This window comes from Lissotriton helveticus, chromosome 2_1 (genome assembly GCF_964261635.1).
Source record: "Lissotriton helveticus chromosome 2_1, aLisHel1.1, whole genome shotgun sequence".
NCBI lineage: Eukaryota > Metazoa > Chordata > Amphibia > Caudata > Salamandridae > Lissotriton > Lissotriton helveticus.
The window spans coordinates 1,398,124,025-1,398,143,033 of record NC_136059.1 but is presented as its reverse complement, the minus strand read 5'-3'; the positions used below and the strand labels follow the sequence as shown (position 1 = coordinate 1,398,143,033).

Sequence of the window (19,009 nt, the reverse complement as noted above, 5' to 3'; positions counted from 1 at the left end):
TCACCAAGCAATTAGAGACTTGATTCCAGTAATTTGGATACAAAACATCTTAACAAAGAATACATGCTAGCTCCTTTTATTTAGTATATTTATAACCAACATTCCTGTGTTTATTAAAAGAACAAGGACTTATCCCCTAAATCAATTGTGTCCACTTGTGCCCATGCATTAAGATGAGGGTGACATGGTAATACATTACAACATTTTTAAAGGCTCCAACTTTAGGTTAATTGTTTCTGGGAAAATGCATGGAGAATCAAACGATATTGAGTGATTAGAAAACTAAATGTATGCTGATGATGTCTCCTATGTAGTCTTTAATCTTTGACACAGAAAAGCTTAAATTAGGGTAAAATGGGAAGTAGATTCCTCCATCTTTACACAGGACAAATTGTGCAGTCCAGACCTGTAACATGAATAAAAGAGGGAATGCTCTTCAGAGATATGATAGACCATATGGAAACCATTATCCATGACTAACAGACTTTAATTATGTTCACAAAGCATTTTCTCAGGTCCTTTTTGGTTCTCAGTGAGTGGAGATGAAAACAAGTTACTTACCTGTAACTACAGTTATCCAGTATTGGTATCTTTCATAGATTCACATGCCTGAATCATTCCCTGACACCGAGATGGGAGTTCCACGGTAAAATACACAAGTAGTGCCATCAGTAAAAAATAGGCCAAAAGGCTATATCTTAGTAGTCTATCGACGTCCTTATATGAAAAGGACCAAAGGTCAGCTCCAACCAATCAGCTATCGGCACCGTCTAGAACATTCCCAACAGAAGCAGTTCACCTCAGATTTTCCAAGCAAAAGTGGGAAGTAAATACCCCCAAAACCACTGAGAACTGCTTCCACGGGGAGGAGGGTGGGTGCATGTGAATCTATGAAAGATACCAATACTGGATAACTGTAGTTACAGGTAAGTAACTTGTTTTCTTATCCAGTATTGGGGTATCTTTCATAGATTCACATGCCTGAAACAGAATAGCAAGCAGTACCCCAATTGTACTGTCGATTGCGGATGGCGGGAGACATGTAATTTAAGAAACTCCCAATATACCTCCATAATCTTGAAACATTGAAATGACAAAGCATAAAAGCAATAATCTTACAGTGGATTTCAGCATGAGCAATGTATACAATTGAGAAACATAGGAGCATAAACACTGTAAGCATTGTAACAGTAAAGAAAGCTAAAAATAAACAAGCATCAAGGAAATGTAAAGAATCTGACATTAGTGAAAGAAATGGCGCAACACAGCTTGTCCAACTGCTGCATCCTCCTTTTGTGCAGATTGGAGGCAGTAGTGTCTTGTAAACGTGTGCACGTTCTTCCATGTCGCAGCACGGAATATCTTGTCCAATGTAACTCCAGCAAACAAAGCTGTAGATGCAGCAACATTTCTAGTAGAATGAGCTTCAGCCTTCACTTTGAGAGGTTTGTTGGCTTTCTCATGGCACAATTGAATGGCAGATGCAACCCATCTGGCTATTGTGGCTTTTGTTACAGCTGTTCCCTTTTTCCCTTGACTGTAGTCCACTAACAGTTGATCCGTCTTCCTAATATCCTTTGTCCTTTTACGGTAAAACTTCAAACACCTCTTTACAGCCAATGAATGTAAGGTTCTTTCAGCTGGACTGGATGGATTCGGAAAGAAAGTTTGTAACATTACTGGCTCATTCAAGCGAAATTATGTAGGTGCCTTCAGAATGAACCTAGGATTTGTCCGTAGATTTACATAGTCCTGAGTAAAGCGTAAGAACGGTCCTTTGATTATAAAAGCCTGAATCTCACTAACCCTCCTTACAGAAGTAAGGGCCAGTAAGAGGGCTACTTACCATGTGAGGAATTTTGTTCTGCTTTATGGACTGGTTCAAATGGTCTTCTCATCAGTTGTGCTAAAACCATATTGAGTTCCCACTCCGGAGGAGGTGAACGAACATGAGGGAAAGTGAAAAAAAGTCCTCTCATGAACTGTTTTACAAGAGACGATGAACATAAAGAAGGAAGCTGCGGGGATTTCCTGTATCTGGAAAGAGCAGCCAGGCGAACTTTGACTGACGAAAAAGTGAGTTCAGACCTGGCCAGTGAGAGTAAATAGGGTAAAATCTGTTCAGCAGGGGCTTGAAATAGATGAACTTTATTGGCTTCACACCAACAACAAAATCTTTTCAATTATAAATGATACGTCTTGACAGTGCTTTCAGCACGGGATTTAAACAGTATGTCTCGACAGTCCTGTGAAATATTGAGATCTTTTAACTCAAGGAATTCAGGAGCCATGCGTGCAAGTGCAGGGATTGTGGATCCATATGGACTATCTGAACCCTGTTCCGTGATAACATGGTTGCTGTTGGATGAAGGCGAATGGGTCTGTCCTGTGACAACAGAAGAAGCTCCTGGAACCAATACTGTCTGGGCCAACGGGGTGCAATCAGAATCAGGCGGCAGCCCTCCAGTTTAAACTTCTTGAGCACATTGGGGATTAATGGAATGGGGGGAAAAGTGTAGGCATAGATCCCAGACCATCTCATTGAAAGGGCATTCCCCCTTGACCCCAGCTGAGGGAACCTGCTGGCGTAATATTGGTATTTCTTGTTCTCCGGTGACGCAAACAGATCCAGAGCTGGTTTGGATCATGCCCGAAAGATCTTGTTCACCTGTGTTTGTTCTAACTCACACTCGTGGCAGCTGGACTGAGACCTGCTTAGTGAATCTGCCAGGGTATTGTGCAGACCCTTGACATGCTCGGCCTTCAAGGATATGCCGTGAAACGTTGTCCAATCCCATAATTCTTGCGCTTCCTGGGAAAACGTCCCGGACCTTGTTCCTCTGGTTTGTTTACGTAGTACATGCTGGTTGTATTGTTGGTACGGACCAGCACTGAGGAATCTGCTATCCATGGAAGGAAAGCCTGAAGAGACAAAAATATGGCCCGAAGCTCCAAACTGTTGATGTGTTGCTGCTTCTGTATCTGAGACCACTTTCCCTGGATTTGCAAATCCTGCAGATGACCTCCCCATCCGTCCATGGAAGAGTCTGTTGTCAATGCAAATTCCGGGATGTTTTGCAGAAAGGTGAGACCTTGGGCAAGATTTGATATTTGGGACCACCAACGGAGTGCGTCTACCATCCGCGAAGTTATTTAAATACCATCCTCGAAAGAGCCCAATGCTTGTTGCCATTGTTTCTGTAACTCTTCTTGAAGAAGTCTCATCCTGAGCCGCGCTAAAGGGATCAAGTTGATTGCTGAAGAGCACATCCCTAGGAGCAATTTGAATGTTCGGACAGAAACTGACTTTCTTTTTTAAATGGTTGTCGCTAATTTTTGGAGGCGCACTTGACGGTCTTGAGACAAGAATGCTTTGCACTGGACAGTGTCCAAAGATGCGCCTACGAATAAGATTTTTTGAGTTGGCCGCAAATTCGATTTTCCCTTGTTCAAAGTGAGCCCCAGCGTATTGAATAGATGGAGACAATTTGCTGTGGCAAAATTGGCTTCCTGCTCCGACGGAGCTTTGAGCAGCCAATCGTCGAGGTATGGTAAAACTTGGATCCAACGGGATCGTAAATGCACAGCTACTGGTGCCAAGCACTTGGTGAAAATCTGTGGTGCTGATTTTAGGCCAAACGGGAGCAACGTGAATTGATAGTGGGTGTCATCCACTGTGAATCGTAGATATTTTAAATGTTTTGGATGGATAGGGATATGAAAGTATGTGTCTTCCATGTCCAGAGAAGTCATGAAGTCCCCTTCGCTTAAGCATCCCAGAATATCATCGGAAAGTGTTACCATCCGAAATGTTTGCTTTTTGAGAAACTTGTTGAGTTTGTGGGGATCCAGAATCAGTCGCTATTCTCCTGACTTTTTTTTTATTAGGAAGAAAGAGGAATAGAAACCTGTTCCTTTCTGATTTGATGGTACTTCTTCTATCGCTTCCTTGAGGAGCATGATCAAGACTTCTTTGAGAAATAAGTGAAGACGAGGGGGAGGGGGACCCATGGGCGAAGTAGTGGGTGGTTTCTGAACAAATTCCAGTGTGTGATCTTTGGTGACTAGGTCCAGTACCCAGCGGTCTGAAGTGATCTCGTGCCACCGCTGTGCATAAGCAGAAATTTTTGAACCCACGGGTAGAGAGGTAGAATTGACTGGCACCCTGAGAAGTTCATTACTTCCTGGCAGAGTCATGGCCTTGTTGCTGTGTTCACTTCCGGCCACCCTGGCGAGAGAAACCGGTCGTCGATGACTGACGGTAAGAAGATTGGTTGTACGACGGGCGATATTGAGGTTGGTATTGACGATACTGTTGATTCGGCTGATAGCCGCCCCAATATGTAGTGAATCCTCGCCTTCTGGCTCTTCTGAAGGGTGTACGCCTATATTGTAGAGCACCTAAAGATTTTGCGGTGTCTGTGTCATATCTGATCGCCAAAAGAGCGTCGTCAATATGTTTCTGAACAGTGAATCCACATCATAAGCCATGTCCAGGATCTTCGTCTGAACTTCAGGTCTAAAAGTAGGTGCTTTAAGCCAACCCTGGCGTCGCAGAACTGCTGCCCCAGCTCATTGCTGAAAGCTCATGCTGAAGATGTCCAACACCCAGTCAATGGTTACGGAGGCAGCTCGCTCGCCCTCTAATAAAATCTGCTAGGCCTCCTCTCTTTGATCCTCTGGGATAAGATTTATCAATCCCGCTATATCGGACCACATTTGGCAATCATAACGGCCAATGATTGCCAAGGCATTAGCAGCTCTAATTGATGCTGCGGCCATGGAAGAGAATTTCTTCCCCAAAAGGTCCATACAACGTCCCTTTTTGTCTGGAGGAGTGGTAATAGGTGTTGCAAGGCTTTTTGAACGCCGCTGTGCAGCCTGAGTTATGACCGAATCTGGCCTCGGGTGACCTATGAGGCAAGGTGGACTGTTCTCTGGAGCGCTGTATTTTGTCTCTATACGAGGTAGCACAGTCATTATGGATGCTGGCGTTTTCATGATTATCACACCCTCTTGCCAGATATAATCGATGATTGAAATAGAGCGTATGATCTTTCTAGGATCCTCCTTGAAGTCATGTAAAAAACATTGTGCAGCACACATAGAAAAAGGAAAAATCATTTTGTGATTGTTTTTGTGCAGGAAGGGAAATTTTTGTGCAAGAAGTTTTCCCTTCCTACACAAAACAATCATTCCCGCAATCCAGGCACCCTTGCACCATGGTGCAAAGGTGCCTGTGTTGGCGCAAGGCAGCCCATTGGGCCCAGCGCAGGAAAAAAAGGACCTGAATGCGACATATCTAATAGATACAGCGCATTCCGGTCCTTTTCTTTTGCTGTAGGCCAGTGTAGCAGGAAGGCCTTTGGCACTGCCCTACGGCACAAACCTCATAAATGAGGCCTGTAGTGTTTTGGCCCTGTGAAGAAGTCCTGTGCCATCTTGATTTCAATAGGATTTATCTTATGATACTTCCATAAATATAAGGCAAAGCACAGAGAAAATGGGTGATATGGAACAGGAGATAAAAGGCAAGTGGAGCACATTAGGGATATCTATGGATTGGTATAGTGGTAGCAACAAAGGACGTGCTAGCCTATCATCTTTGAAATGCCACCTAGGATCCCCTGACCCTCAGTTTAGGCCTAGAAAAGAGAGGAATAATCTTTACTTCATCAACTGGAGGAAGTACCTGGAGATTTGCAATAACTAAAACTGAACCTCTAACTGAAAGGAAAGGTACTACTACTGCTACAGACCATCCCAGAATGAATTCCCAATGAGACTGGAGTCTTGTTGCACTGTGAGGGTCCTCAGACCATTGTGGAAAGTGCCCATTCTACTAAACAATGAAGTGCCTTCACCTAAAATGTTCTGGAAAAGAAGATGTTTACCTACTGGAAGAATTCAAAGTTGGGTGAAAAAAAAGTATGAAGACCTTGGGATCTGTTGTCTAGTTCATTGTGGAACTGTCCAATAGTTAAGCCAAAGTGGGTTGATTTGTCAAACCTATTCCCAAACAACATGAAAGAAAAACTATTTTATGTGTCTTTTCACAGTTTGCAGAAAATGCTCCTGTTCTGTGGGCAAAGCTTCAACTTTTATGGGCTTCCTATTTGGATTTGCACAAATCCACGGGATTCTTGCATAAGATAAGGGGCATATAACTACTCACTATAGTTTATTTTAGCCAAATCTGCCCTCATATCAGAGGATTCAAGCAACTGAAATGCTGGAAAAGATGCATAGCTCAACTATCTACAATACTTTTTCTTCTGATATATTTCCAAGTCTAAAGGTAATATTTTTGGCAATGCAATCCACAGTATCTACTTGACTTTGTATACTCGAGGCTCCGCCTCTCTTGGTCCTATTTCTTGGTAGGACTTCCACAATGGTATATTACCCATTTTCTATTGAATAGCATGAAACACTTGATTTATTTCCAAGGATGGTGTTGGAACTTGTCCTGAACCCAACCAATTCTCTACATTTTTTGAATTTTACTCCCTAGCTTTTTATTGTTTTAATGCAAGTTGTTTTGGAACTTTAACTTAATTATTTTTGTATTGTCTTATGTGGTTAGTTTCTTTTACATCATTTCTCCTACACAGTTGCCCAGCTGCCCAAGACAAATCAAGGATATGCTTAAAGAAATTGGATGTCCTTTTTTGATCACTCCCCATCTAAGCAATACAAGAGCTCAGTCACAGGTCACATTAAGGAACTTTCCTCATATGAGGCTGGTCATATTTCACACATTATGACTACATAGCTTTTAGGGGGGGTTGAGGAAGAAAGTTAGCTATCTTAACATTTCACTACCTTTATGGTAATATTTTCTACTGACTGATAGCATATAATTTTTAATAAAGACAATTTAAAGTAAAATTGAGTTTTACCCAAAAAAAATATAAAGGGTCACAGTCAAAATTTCGAACACAGATGACAAAAATGATAAACCACTGAGTACTAACTGTAAGAGGCGTTATCACCAGTCGTGGACATGCACCTAAGTACTCATAGCCATAGGTGTACTGTGAAAGGGCCATACGTGCAACACAGTTATCCAGGTCTAGATCCCAGTAATAGCGCAGCTGTCTCTGCCATTCAAAACTCTCAATGGTGTCCACCTAAATAAATAAAAATAAACAAAATCGTCATATTTTGTGAGATTCACTAATAATAACATTTAATTCTACTGTTCTACTTCAACATGATACAATTCCAGTCTCATTCCCATCGATTTCATAAGCTTCTTCCAAAACTTTGATTTCGGACAACCAGAATTGTAGTGAATTGCCACATTATATATTTGGAGTTTCGTTTCTTGCTCGGGAGGACAAATATTAAAGCTAAACTTCTTGACTGAAAATTATTAACACCTCAGAGCAAATATGTGATAATTGGATGCAATGATTTTAAGGATTACTCAAGGAGAAAAACAGAAAGTTATGAATAGAATGCTTCACTTATTCTTAGCCATTGGTAACTACTCCGGGTCACATTCCAGTACATGATTTTTTTTGCTCACTTTACCACTGCGGATTTGAAGGAAGCAGCAACATAGTCTGGTGCAACCTTTTAGTCCTTTCTATTCTCTTGAATATATTACAACTTAAATGAAATTACATAATGTATGTGCCTTCGGGAAAAGAAAATGTTCTTGTTCATTTACCTTATCCTTGACAAGGTCACTGACGATGTCTCTTGCATGTACATCAATTGTTATTAACGCAGTTATTATATTTCTGTGAAGTGCTGGAAGTTGCCCTCGAACGAGTGCAGCCAAAGCATTTAACCTCTGAGAAAATAAGCACATGTTTACAGAATATTAAAACACAGTTGCAATAAAGTATTTTTTTTATATTTCCCAAAAAGAAATACCAGTTAATTGTACTGTTATGTTACTACTGCTCAAGTGGCTGCTAGGTACCGATATTTGAAATCAGTCCTCAGTATGGTAATAGAGCTCTGGAAAACTCTAGGATGGTGGAGTCCATTATGCCATTACCCATATCTTACAATGCAGCCATCATCAGGAGGCTAACTCCAATATACTGAAAATATCAATAAGAGAGAGAGGGTAAGGGTAGGCACTCATGTACCCCAAATCAGTATATCATAAACAACTAAGGAGTGACTCCGTGCGAAAGGAAAAAGAAAAACATTTTAAGTTTTATTTAGTTAATGATACCCCCCAAAAAAACAAAGGTGAATCCAATAAACACTAGAGGCAACCCATGCCCCCTATGTGTTTAAAAAATGGAAAGACAAGTCTTTCTCTTTATAAAAGGACCCTCACTCACCACTAGTTGGTGACATGCTTCATCATTGGGTCCCCGCTGGGGTGGCCGAGTGCCTCCCCAGCGTGCTACAACGCCTGAATCACAGCGGAGCAGGATGGTGTTGAGTGCAACAGTGCTCTAACTGAAATGTGAATATAACTGTGAGTGCAAAGTTAAAAAATACTAGGTTGAAACCTATACAAAAAACTTTTTAATAAAGGTCAACCTGTATTGGATTAAAAACAGTGTGAGCGGACAAACTAGGTTCTATATTAGGAAACCTGTGTCCTTATTGGAAAAAATAGATGGTCAACATGTTTCTGCTGCTAGACATGCAATTTCGCTCAGCATTCGTCAGGACCTAAATATGATAAGAAAGATGGTCCTCCGTTGGTGTGCGCGCGCTAAGGCGCACCCTCCCGTGAGGCTCTTAATGTGAAAAAGGATATAACTCACGGTTGTTGCCCGTGGCAGCTCACTGAGATTCACAGGAGCAAAAAAACATAGCAAGAGAAAAATACTTTCTCCTTGGGTTCTGACGACGCAGGCCACCTTCACGCGGTGTCAGTTTTGAACACACGCGACTCCTCGCCCGGTACCTACACTCTGGGTTGTCGTCAGCCCTTGACGAATGCTGAGCGAAATTGCATGTCTAGCAGCAGAAACATGTTGACCATCTAGTTTTTCCAATAAGGACACAGGTTTCCTAATATAGAACCTAGTCTGTCCGCTCACACTGTTTTTAATCCAATACGGGTTGACCTTTATTAAAACGTTTTTTGTATAGGTTTCAACCTAGTATTTTTTAACTTTGCACTCACAGTTATATTCACATTTCAGTTAGAGCACTGTTGCACTCAACACCATCCTGCTCCGCTGTAATTCAGGCGTTGTAGCACGCTGGGGAGGCACTCGGCCACCCCAGCGGGGACCCAATGATGAAGCATGTCACCAACTAGTGGTGAGTGAGGGTCCTTTTATAAAGAGAAAGACTTGTCTTTCCCTTTTTTAAACACATAGGGGGCATGGGTTGCCTCTAGTGTTTATTAGACTCACCTTTGTTTTTTTGGGGGGTATCATTAACTAAATAAAACTTTAAAAAAAAAAAAAATTCCTTTCGCACGGAGTCACTCCTTAGTTGTTTATAATAACACCAATATACATCAACTATCTTGTCGAGAGCAATTATCAATGTGATGGCGCTACCTTATATCAAAGCAACTGGTCTGGTCTAATTGCCCTGGCTAGAGACATGGGGCCAGAAGTACGACTGTTTTTTGCAGTCGCAAATGAGAAAGTGGCCCTTTTGCGACTAGAGATAATGTGTGTTTGTATGTACAAATGCTATTTTGCGAGTCGTGGCACCCAAAATAGTGTTTGCAAGTCGCTATTAGGAGAGGCTTGCCAAGGGCGTCCCCTCCTAATAGCGAGTCAGAATGGTATGTACCAGTGTTTCACTCGCAGTTTACCACCTAGTTCAAGTAGGTGGTAAGCCACTTGCAAACAGGAAGGGGACCCCAGGAGACACCTTCCCTTATGTGAATTGATGCAAAAATATTTTTTAAGAGCAGGCAGTGGACCCATGGTCCACTGCCTACTCTTAAAAATTGAAACAGAATTGTTTCATTTTTCTTTTTTTATATTCATCCTGTTTTCCTTTAAGGAAAACGGGCTGCATTTGTAAATAAAACCTGCTTTATTGAAAAAGCAGTCACAGACATGGTGGTCTTCTGACCCCAGCAGGCGCCATCCCTGCGCTGGCTGGCCATTCCCAATAGGTCTCAAATTGCAACCTGCCTCATGAATATTGATGGAGTAGGCCATTTGCAACCCCATTAGAAATTGCAAACAGTGTCTGAGACACTGGGCCACATGTATAAAGCCTTTTTGAGGTTGCAAACAGGCTGATTTGTAGAATGGTCACGTTTGCGAACGCAAAAAAGGCTTTTCACATGTATCAAACCAAAATTGCGATTTGGTAACCTGTTACCGAATTGCAATTTGGGTTTACAATTTGGTATTAGGAAGGGGTGTTTAGGGCATCCCTTCCTAATAACGAATTTCATTGGTATGTATGAATGTATCGCAACCAAAAGGCGGTAGCAAAACATTTGCATTTTATCACTTATCAGGTGGCAACCCATTCGCAAACTGAAAGGGGTCCCCAAGGGGCCCCTTCCCCTTTGGGAATATTTGGAATAGCCTTTTTTTAAAGCAGGCAGTGGTCCCACGGACCACTGTCTGCTTTAAAAAATTAAAGGAATATTTTGCATTTTTCTTTTTGTAAGGCATCCCGTTTTCCTTTAAGAGAAATGGGCTGCTTTACAAAAAAAAAGATTGCTTTATTAAAAATCAATCACAGACATGGTGGTCTGCTGACCTCAGCAGGCCCCCATCCCTGTAATTTTTAGCGATTCCTAATGGGTTGCAAATTGCAACCTACCTCATTAATATTCATGGAGGTAGGTAATTTGCGACCCACTGGGAATCGCAGAAAGTGTTCAAAACACTTTCGTACATGCTGTTTTGCGATTTCCTAATTGTGAATCGCAATGATTTGCAATTAGGGAATCTCAAAAAGTTTCCTTCATACATCTGGCCCACTGTTGTACTTTCCATTTTGCAAAGTCACGAAACGTCGCAATTTGCGACTCGCAAAATGGAATGGTTGTACATCTGGTCCCATGGAGTTTCAAGATCTACCATTATGGGTATGTTTAAAAAAATCATAGATATTGCATCCATCTTCCCCACTATAGCCTTAAATAATGAGTTTGAATAATCTACAGGAAAAAACAACCATGATAGCCATTTAAAATTAACAAAATACTTGAAATGGTCAAAAGGAAAGGATCTGGATGTATAACTCCAGTTTGGAGCTATTGCTGGACGTTTGGGATTTGCTGTTGCTAGATGCTGGCTTTTTTCACTGTCTCCCCAAACCAATTTCGATAATTTTGGTACTTGCAGGGCTGCTCCTATGTTTTACTGTACAGTTATTTCCAAAGATTGGAATAGCATTGCTTGAGGAATGGGCTATATGGCTATGTTCCTCAGCATCAGATGCCAGGCCATGCTGCACTAGTTGGAAAGTTTATCGATGGTGATGGATATGTCATACTGACAAGGTCTCTCATCTTTATGGGTACTGCTAAGGATGCTGTGATGTTGTTATGTAACCTGTAACTAATCCTCAATAAACGTTGCATAAAGGATGGTCAGTAACTTGTTCTGCAATTAGTATCGTAGCTGGAAGACCAGATGATACCCATTGGCTAATGTCTAAGGGCCTTTCAGAACTCTAAGTAAAAAGCTAATCATTACATTTCTGCAGACGTATTGCTATTGATGGAATGACCTCAGAGTGTTTGAGTCCGGGCCTCTCATGGTATTTAGGAAGATTTCAGCATTATACCTTATATCATATAAACTGTGGCAAGAGCTTTCCTTGCCTTCCAGTCCCTCTGAGTGATTGTATTATCTGTTTCGTGTAACTCTTTCTGATATTCTCTGGGGTGTTTTGCGATTTAGGACGTGGACAGTTAGCTCAAATGGTTAAACACCTGCTGCTAAGATCTGTGCGACACTTGATGGTCAGGGCTTCAAATCCCAGCAATGACTTGAGTGCATGCCTCTTAAACACAGGCGTAAGTCTTCTTAATTCCGTACAGAGAGTTATACAATTACCAAACATGGCACAGCTTAATCCCAAGTAAGGCCTTTACCATTACTAGCATTTCAAACATGAGACTAATCTACGTTACAAATTATTAAGTGTATTATATTGCTTTGTGATGATGGTAATTATTTTCTGTGAATTACAAGAACCAATTCATTTTAATTGGATTTTAGGGGCAATAATACACCACTGACTCGCATTGCGCAACAAAAATAATACCACATTATTCCTAGGGTCTCAAAATCTATGGCGTGGTATGTTGATGGGGACATGTCTTACTTTCATTGAATACATTGTGATCAAAAACATATTTGGCTCCTCCCCTGACGCCATGTTTTTCCCCACCCACACACTAGGGTGACCAACGCTCCGTAAATTTCGCGGACCGTCTGTAAATTGGACCTCACTGTCCGTTGTCCTTGAGGGTCCCTTTAAAGGACGCCTTTTGTCCGTAATTATGGCCAGGTCCGGGCTGACTACCGGGCAGTTTGGAATGCTGCCGAGCTGGGGGCTGCTTTCACTGCGGTTGGGGCTGATTTCGTTCATGGAGACCTGCATGTGCTTCGAAATAATTAATGCAATACGAATTTCGTTTAGCACACGCAGGTCTCCATGAATGAAATCACTCCCCAGCTCAGCAGCATTCCAAACTGCCCGGTAGTCAGTCCGGCCCTGATTATGAGTTAAGGAAATGAGAGAAGACCCCTCAGGTTCCAGGGAACAGGGTACTTAAGACAATACAAAGTCAAAGGGCTATCCCTGGAAGTGTCGGTGTAGCAGAATACTGCCACCTAATTTATAGTTATTCTATCTCACTCTTTCAATAAAGTGCTTTATTTACAGTAGGGGGTTTCTCTTGTCCATTTATTTGTTAATTACTGTATGATTATTTGTGATGACTTATGAAATGTTTTTTTCTTTTTCTATGATGCTGTAAAATGTAATTTTATTATGTCTTTTTAATTTGTTTTACATTATGAGATGTTTTAATGAATTTACTATTTAAACAAAAGACTGTGAACGTTATAAACTAGTTTGTGACCAGTGATTGGAGAAGTAGTGTGAGTAACTGTTGTGAAAGAGTGAGATAGAATAACTATAAATTAGGTGGCAGTATTCTGCTACACCGATACTTCCAGGAATAGCCCTTTGACTTTGTACGGCCCTGATTATGGCCTTGCAGGGAGCAGCACTGCTCCCCTGCCAGAAGCCTCAGCCCCTGATGGGGCCGCCTCGCACTCCTCCTACAGCACAAGAGCAGCCCCACCCCGTCCATTGTCATTCTGTATGGGCTGATGATTGCCACATACAGAATGACAATGGGGTAGTCTTGGCTGTTGTGGTGGCCTCCTCCTGCCTCAGTGTACCTCAGGGCATTCTGTAAGATAGATACAAGTTAAAACGCCCATGCTGCAACGTTAGAATACAGTTCATATAAAGATGCCTGTGAAACAAGTAAAAGTCAATATTATATTCAACAAAGCCATGGTTGCTGCTTTTTTATTTTAAGCAACTAACAACCATTGACAAAGCCAATAGTCCTGGCTTGTTGTTGGTGTAATGATACTTGATGTATTATATATATCTGGATGCAATGACTGAAACAGCATAATACCAATCGGGCGAAACACTATGCTAAGCACAGATTTTGAGCCTAGGTGTTTTAAGCCATGCCCTTATTTACATCAAACACCCCCTTTGAAGAGCCCCTCCAGTTTTTTTTACCCCACTTAAAGTCCTGGAAACACCACCATGTCACAGTGACCTCACGTCCTGGCAGTTTGCATCATGCATGACTCATGACTTCTAAGTTTTCAGGTTGCTTATGTGTAGGGGCATAGTAAAGCCTCAACCATCACACCACTTGCTTTCTGAACTATAGCAAGGGTGAAGTTCTTGATGGGCCTCTTCTTTCTGCAACTCTGCAGACAAAGGCTCAGCTCATAATGTGAAAAGGTGGGTGAGTAAATAAGTTTAGGAATGGGTGAATGGTTGGATGGATTAGTGAAATGATGAATGAAAGGGTGAATGAATAGATAATGAAAAAAGAGGGATGGATGAGTGAGTGGGAGGATGGATGAGAGAAAAGGTAAATAGATGGATGTTTGGGTGGAAGGGTAGAGGAGTGAGTGGAAGGATGGCTGGATGAGTGAAAGGGTAGATAGGTGAGTGAATGGGTAGATGGATGAGTGAAAGGATGGATGGATTGATGGATGAGTGAAAGGATGGATGGATTGATGAATTGATAAGTGAAAGGGTGAATGGATGGATGGATGAGTGAAAGAGTTGATGTAAGGATTGATGAGTGAGTGAAAGGGGTAGACAGACAAAAGGATGGATAGATAAGTGAAGAAGTTAAAGGGTGGATGGATGAGAAAACGGATGGCTAGATGAATGAAAGGAGGGATGGATGAGTAATAGGGTCAATGGATGGATTCATGAATGGATAAGTAGATGGGTGGGTGGGTGGAAGGATGGATGGATACGTGAAAGGGGGATGGAGAGAGAAAGGGAGGATGAATGACTGAAAGGATGAATGAGTGGAAGGACAAGTGACTGGGTGGATGGATGAGTAAGTAAAAGAATGACTGGATGGGTGAAAGGGTAAATGGCTGGATGGATGAGTGAATAGATGGGTGGGTGAAAGAGTGGATGAATGAGTGTACAGATTGATGGGGTGAAAGGGTAGATGGATGAATACTGGACAGATGAGTAAAAGGGTTTATGGAGGAATGGATGAGTGAAATGATGGATGGAAGGATACATAGTGGATAGGTTTGCAAATGGTTTAATATGTTTGGATATAGATGGGCACACAGATGGAAGGACAGAATGAATGGTGAAAGACTGAATGATAGATGAAAGAATTACACCTTGTAGCACCAATTATCTTAAGTAACATTTCCTATACATTGACTTTCACATTTATGTGAGTCATTGTCTCTATATAATGTGTGTGTGTGATGTATCGCACGCCAACACTTTGCCCTACATACTTGGGATGAGTAACACTATAAAAACAAATTAAATACACATGGGAGACTGTCTATGTGAAGATGAGGGGCACCATTGGAGGGTGGTGGCAAGGCCAGACTCGCCGGATCGGGGATCGGGCGTTTCTCTTGGAGGCTGGAAATCGGGGTGGTGCGGTTTAGTTACTGGGGGCTGGCACTGCAAAGTTCCTTGTATATGCAGAAGTTTTCAATCAACAATAAAAGCCCCCTCACTTATATTCAGGTGTGGTTCACCATTGTCTGATGACTAATGTACCTGCTTGAGCGAGATGCGACTTTTGAATCGTCTAAGGTAGCAAGGTGCGAGCATACTGAAAAACCACGAACTGCACGATTGTCTCAACCTAATATAAACTTATTTTGACTTGTCCTTAAGTGGTTGTCTATTTACTTACTTATATACTATTGCGCGACCTCCTCTGATGTGTTTTTGAAACTTACCTTTTGTCCCGAAGTTTTGTCCTGAATTTTGACCTCCTGTCCTGAATTTTTGTCCTGAATTTTGACCCTTTGTCCTGAATTTTTACACTCCCTGTCCTGAATTTGCACCCATGCCAGTTGGTCACCCTACCACACACAGCGTACGGCTTCAGGTCCAGGTCCCAAGGTGGGGGGGCGGAAGGAGGAAGCAAGCCTGCTGAGGAAGATTTGAGCTCTGAGCCACAATTTCAGTCAACCAGTTTTTCCAACCGAAATGGGGGCAGACCTTCAAAAGAAAATAATCAGCCGGTAAGATCTCCCGAGTAGCTTTATGTCATTGTCCCTTTTCAGCTTTAAAACGTCATTTATGCTAAGGCCTCCTCGTTCTCTCTTTGCCTTTGAAGCCTGCATACTTGTGCTTTGTCCCCCCTTGACCCTTTCCCCTGCTTGCCGCTTTTGTTTCTCGGCTTGCTTGTGAGTCGGCCAGGTCCTGGTGTACGGCAGGTGCGTCCAGTGGGGGAGAGGGGGAGAGGCCCGAGACCTACATACACTACTGACACTTTTCGGTACCCTATTTACGCAGGCAGGTGCGGGCAGTGTGGTGCTTTTTTTATTGTTCCTCATTGCGCTTGCACCATTTATGCCTCTTATGCCGTGTTTTCTCCCCATGGCAGAGGAGGTTGTTGGAGTTTTTGGGATCCCTGCTCTCTGATTACGGCTCACTGACTGATGACTCTTGCCTGGCATTTTCAGCCATTCAATTGTAATTATTTGTAATCTTGGCATCTATTTAAGCAACCAACTAAGCAGGCTGCAGCCCTCTAATCAACCTCTACAGTCTCTCCAGTCTCGCCACATTGCTATACTCCTCTGGTGCTTCTACAGTTTCTACAGCTACAGCAACAGTGTGGGTGGAGGCAGTGGTTCATCAACAAGGGGAGGAGGTAGGTGTTCATTTGCTACTGTTACATTGGTGTTTTGATACTAGTTTGCAGGACAGCCACATGGATAGCTATATCGCTGTATTGCTGCACCTCAACACCCCTAATCTTGTCGCCTTTGATTTGATCTGATTGCTGGTTTGACTTCTGATTCCACCCCAGTCTGCGTTTCCATCCTGCTCTTTGTAACTTCAAATCCCTATTCTGCGCTATGCTCTGGGCCCAGGAGGGTGCTACTTGTGGCACCATGGGAAAAAGAAAGGCACCTACAGGGAATATCATAGTGCCCCAGAACATTTCTTGTACAACCATTGAAAGCTTTTTGGTAAGGGCAGTGAACCTTATGGCAAATGAAATAAAGATGGTGGAGCGGCGCCTCATACTCCCCTAAGCAGAACCATCAATAAAGTGCAGGAGAAGAATAACCAAACAAGTGCCAAAGCAAAAACCACTAACTTCTAACCAGGTACTTGAAAAGAGTGATCAGAGCAATACGATACCCCCAAAATTCACAAATTACATTTTTTGGGGTCCTTTGAGTAGGCGATTCAGTGACCTTCTCGATGACAAATGTTCCCCAATTTTTGACAGCCTTTCTGCCGTCAAGGCCGGTCTGACCAAGCTCTTAACTTGGGCAGACGATCACACCCTAAATCCAGGGGCGACTCAACTAAACGTAGTAATTGAGCAACAGCCCACACGAACACCAACCAGGAGGGGTCTTTATTCTACCCTGCAGCCTTCCGCGAAAACCTGACACTGGGTAAAAGGGGAAGGACGGCCACTCAAGCTCTGGCCCCCTCCACGGGAGCATCCTCACAAAATTCATCAAGATGATGGACACCCACCCTATAAAACTGTCATATCAAAACCAGGAAGAGGGGCAGAAAGTAACACCTTGGAGTCTGTGAATTTGCCAGTAATCGACCTGCCTCCAGCTTCTTGTCCCTATGTCACTATACTGGCAAATGCGCCCTATCTACCTGCAGGCACCATTGAGTCTACCTGTGGACTCAAGAACAAAGTCCTTTTTTGGTTACACAATTCAGTAAATTGTCAGTGGGACCTAAATTATGAGATCTTATTTCTACGTTGAGTAAGAGGTATCGGTCCACTTGAAAGGAATTACGCTGGTGATACTGTAATCATAACTTTTCCCAATCCTAGGGCGGTCGGTGACATTTTATCTTTAGCGCAGGATGGCAGATTAAAATTAAGGAAACTGGAAAAAGCCTGAAGCACACCCGTATTTTAAACAGTACACGTTCCTGTTGCCTTTTTATCAAATTTGGCGTGCAGCACTCGGATGCGCTCCATTCCATATGCGCATGACATGAAAACATCAATAATTGGTGGTTCGTGGTTTGCGGGTCACCGTCGAGTTGCACAGCTTTATACTGGTCTTCCAATTAATAAACCATCAACCAATGTATTTCCCTTTGTAATCCATTTTATTCAAAAAAGGTTTCTCCAATGTTAATCCATCATGTCAAAGGTGCAGAATTCAATTAATCTTATGCATTTTAATGACTCCAGAATTGCCCATCCGGGCCTATTCATAGGCAATAAACGAACCCTGAATCCTCCGAATTTATCCCAATAACATATTGCCCAATGCATTTCGGTCAATGATGACCTTCGTCAGGGATATCTGTACTTTACCAAACATATATGTCAGTCACACTCTCTTGCCAAACGACATTGTGAACCGTTATCTAAGTTTCCCTTCCTTACATCTAGAACTGATAAACAATAAGAAAACATAATCATAATCTCAAACTGAAACATTACTTGTGTTCCTCCACCTCCATGTGCATCATCTTTTGCCATTTGTGAAGCCAGCCAGTGTGCTTCTGCATTAGGCTTGCATGTCTTTCCTTTGTTCCTCTTGGCTAATTGCTTTAATCCATTATCAGCTGCAGCTCTCTGAATGCTGAATCCCACGTGATGCACAATGCCAAACCCGGTCAGTTACATTTGTATTTTTGTTGTTGTTCTTCTGCTTTCCTATCCTTCCTTGATTGCAAGTGATCCCCCGACACGCAGTGGTATTGCGGTGGCATGGCTGGAGGGATCGCCTCAAAGGGGAGGGAGTAGCCCCTTCGGACGATTTGTAGCACCCACCTGTCCGATGTGATGTCGTGCCAGTGGAGGAGGTGATGGCGAACCCTGCCCCCCACTGACGTTAAATGGGCCTGAAAGCTCGGACTAGGAAGGCTTTGAGGTGGATGCTGCGGGGGTGGATGTGGACTGGCCTCGCCGTTGTCCCCATGGCACCGCCACAGTGGTTACCACGTCCGCCACCGCGCTGGATGTTAGTCTGCGGCCCGTGGCTGGCAGGACGTGTGGGGGTGCCCCTTCATTGGCCACGAAAGGAGCGAAAGAAAGCAGTTTGCTGGCGCGGGGCCGACAGGCCCAAGGACTTGGCCGTAGCTCTGGAGTCCTTAAAGCGCTCAAGCACACTGGCTGCCTTGTCGCCAAAGAGGCGACGGCCATCAAACGGCATGTCCATAAGGGTGTTCAGGACATCAGCCGAAAAATTGGCGGACCTCAGCCAGGCGTGGAGGCAAACCGCCACCGTTGTTGCAATCGCCCTGCCTAGCGAGTCCGTGGTATCCAGCCCCCATCGAATGGAATACCGTGCCGCATCTCGCCCCTCCGCAAGGG

The 19,009-nt window shown here is 43.0% G+C and overlaps 1 protein-coding gene across 1 annotated transcript in view; it reads right to left on the bottom strand.

Moving 5' to 3' along the window:
* Positions 1-19,009, bottom strand: part of LOC144820261 (dynein axonemal heavy chain 6-like) — a 1,187,310-nt gene that overhangs the window by 426,333 nt on the left and 741,968 nt on the right. Inside the window, exons 27-28 of the mRNA XM_078677850.1 lie at positions 7,679-7,804; positions 6,978-7,133 (exon numbers count right to left, since the gene is read on the bottom strand). Coding sequence (XP_078533976.1) covers positions 6,978-7,133; positions 7,679-7,804 — 282 coding nt within the window. The remainder of the gene's footprint in view (positions 1-6,977; positions 7,134-7,678; positions 7,805-19,009) is intronic.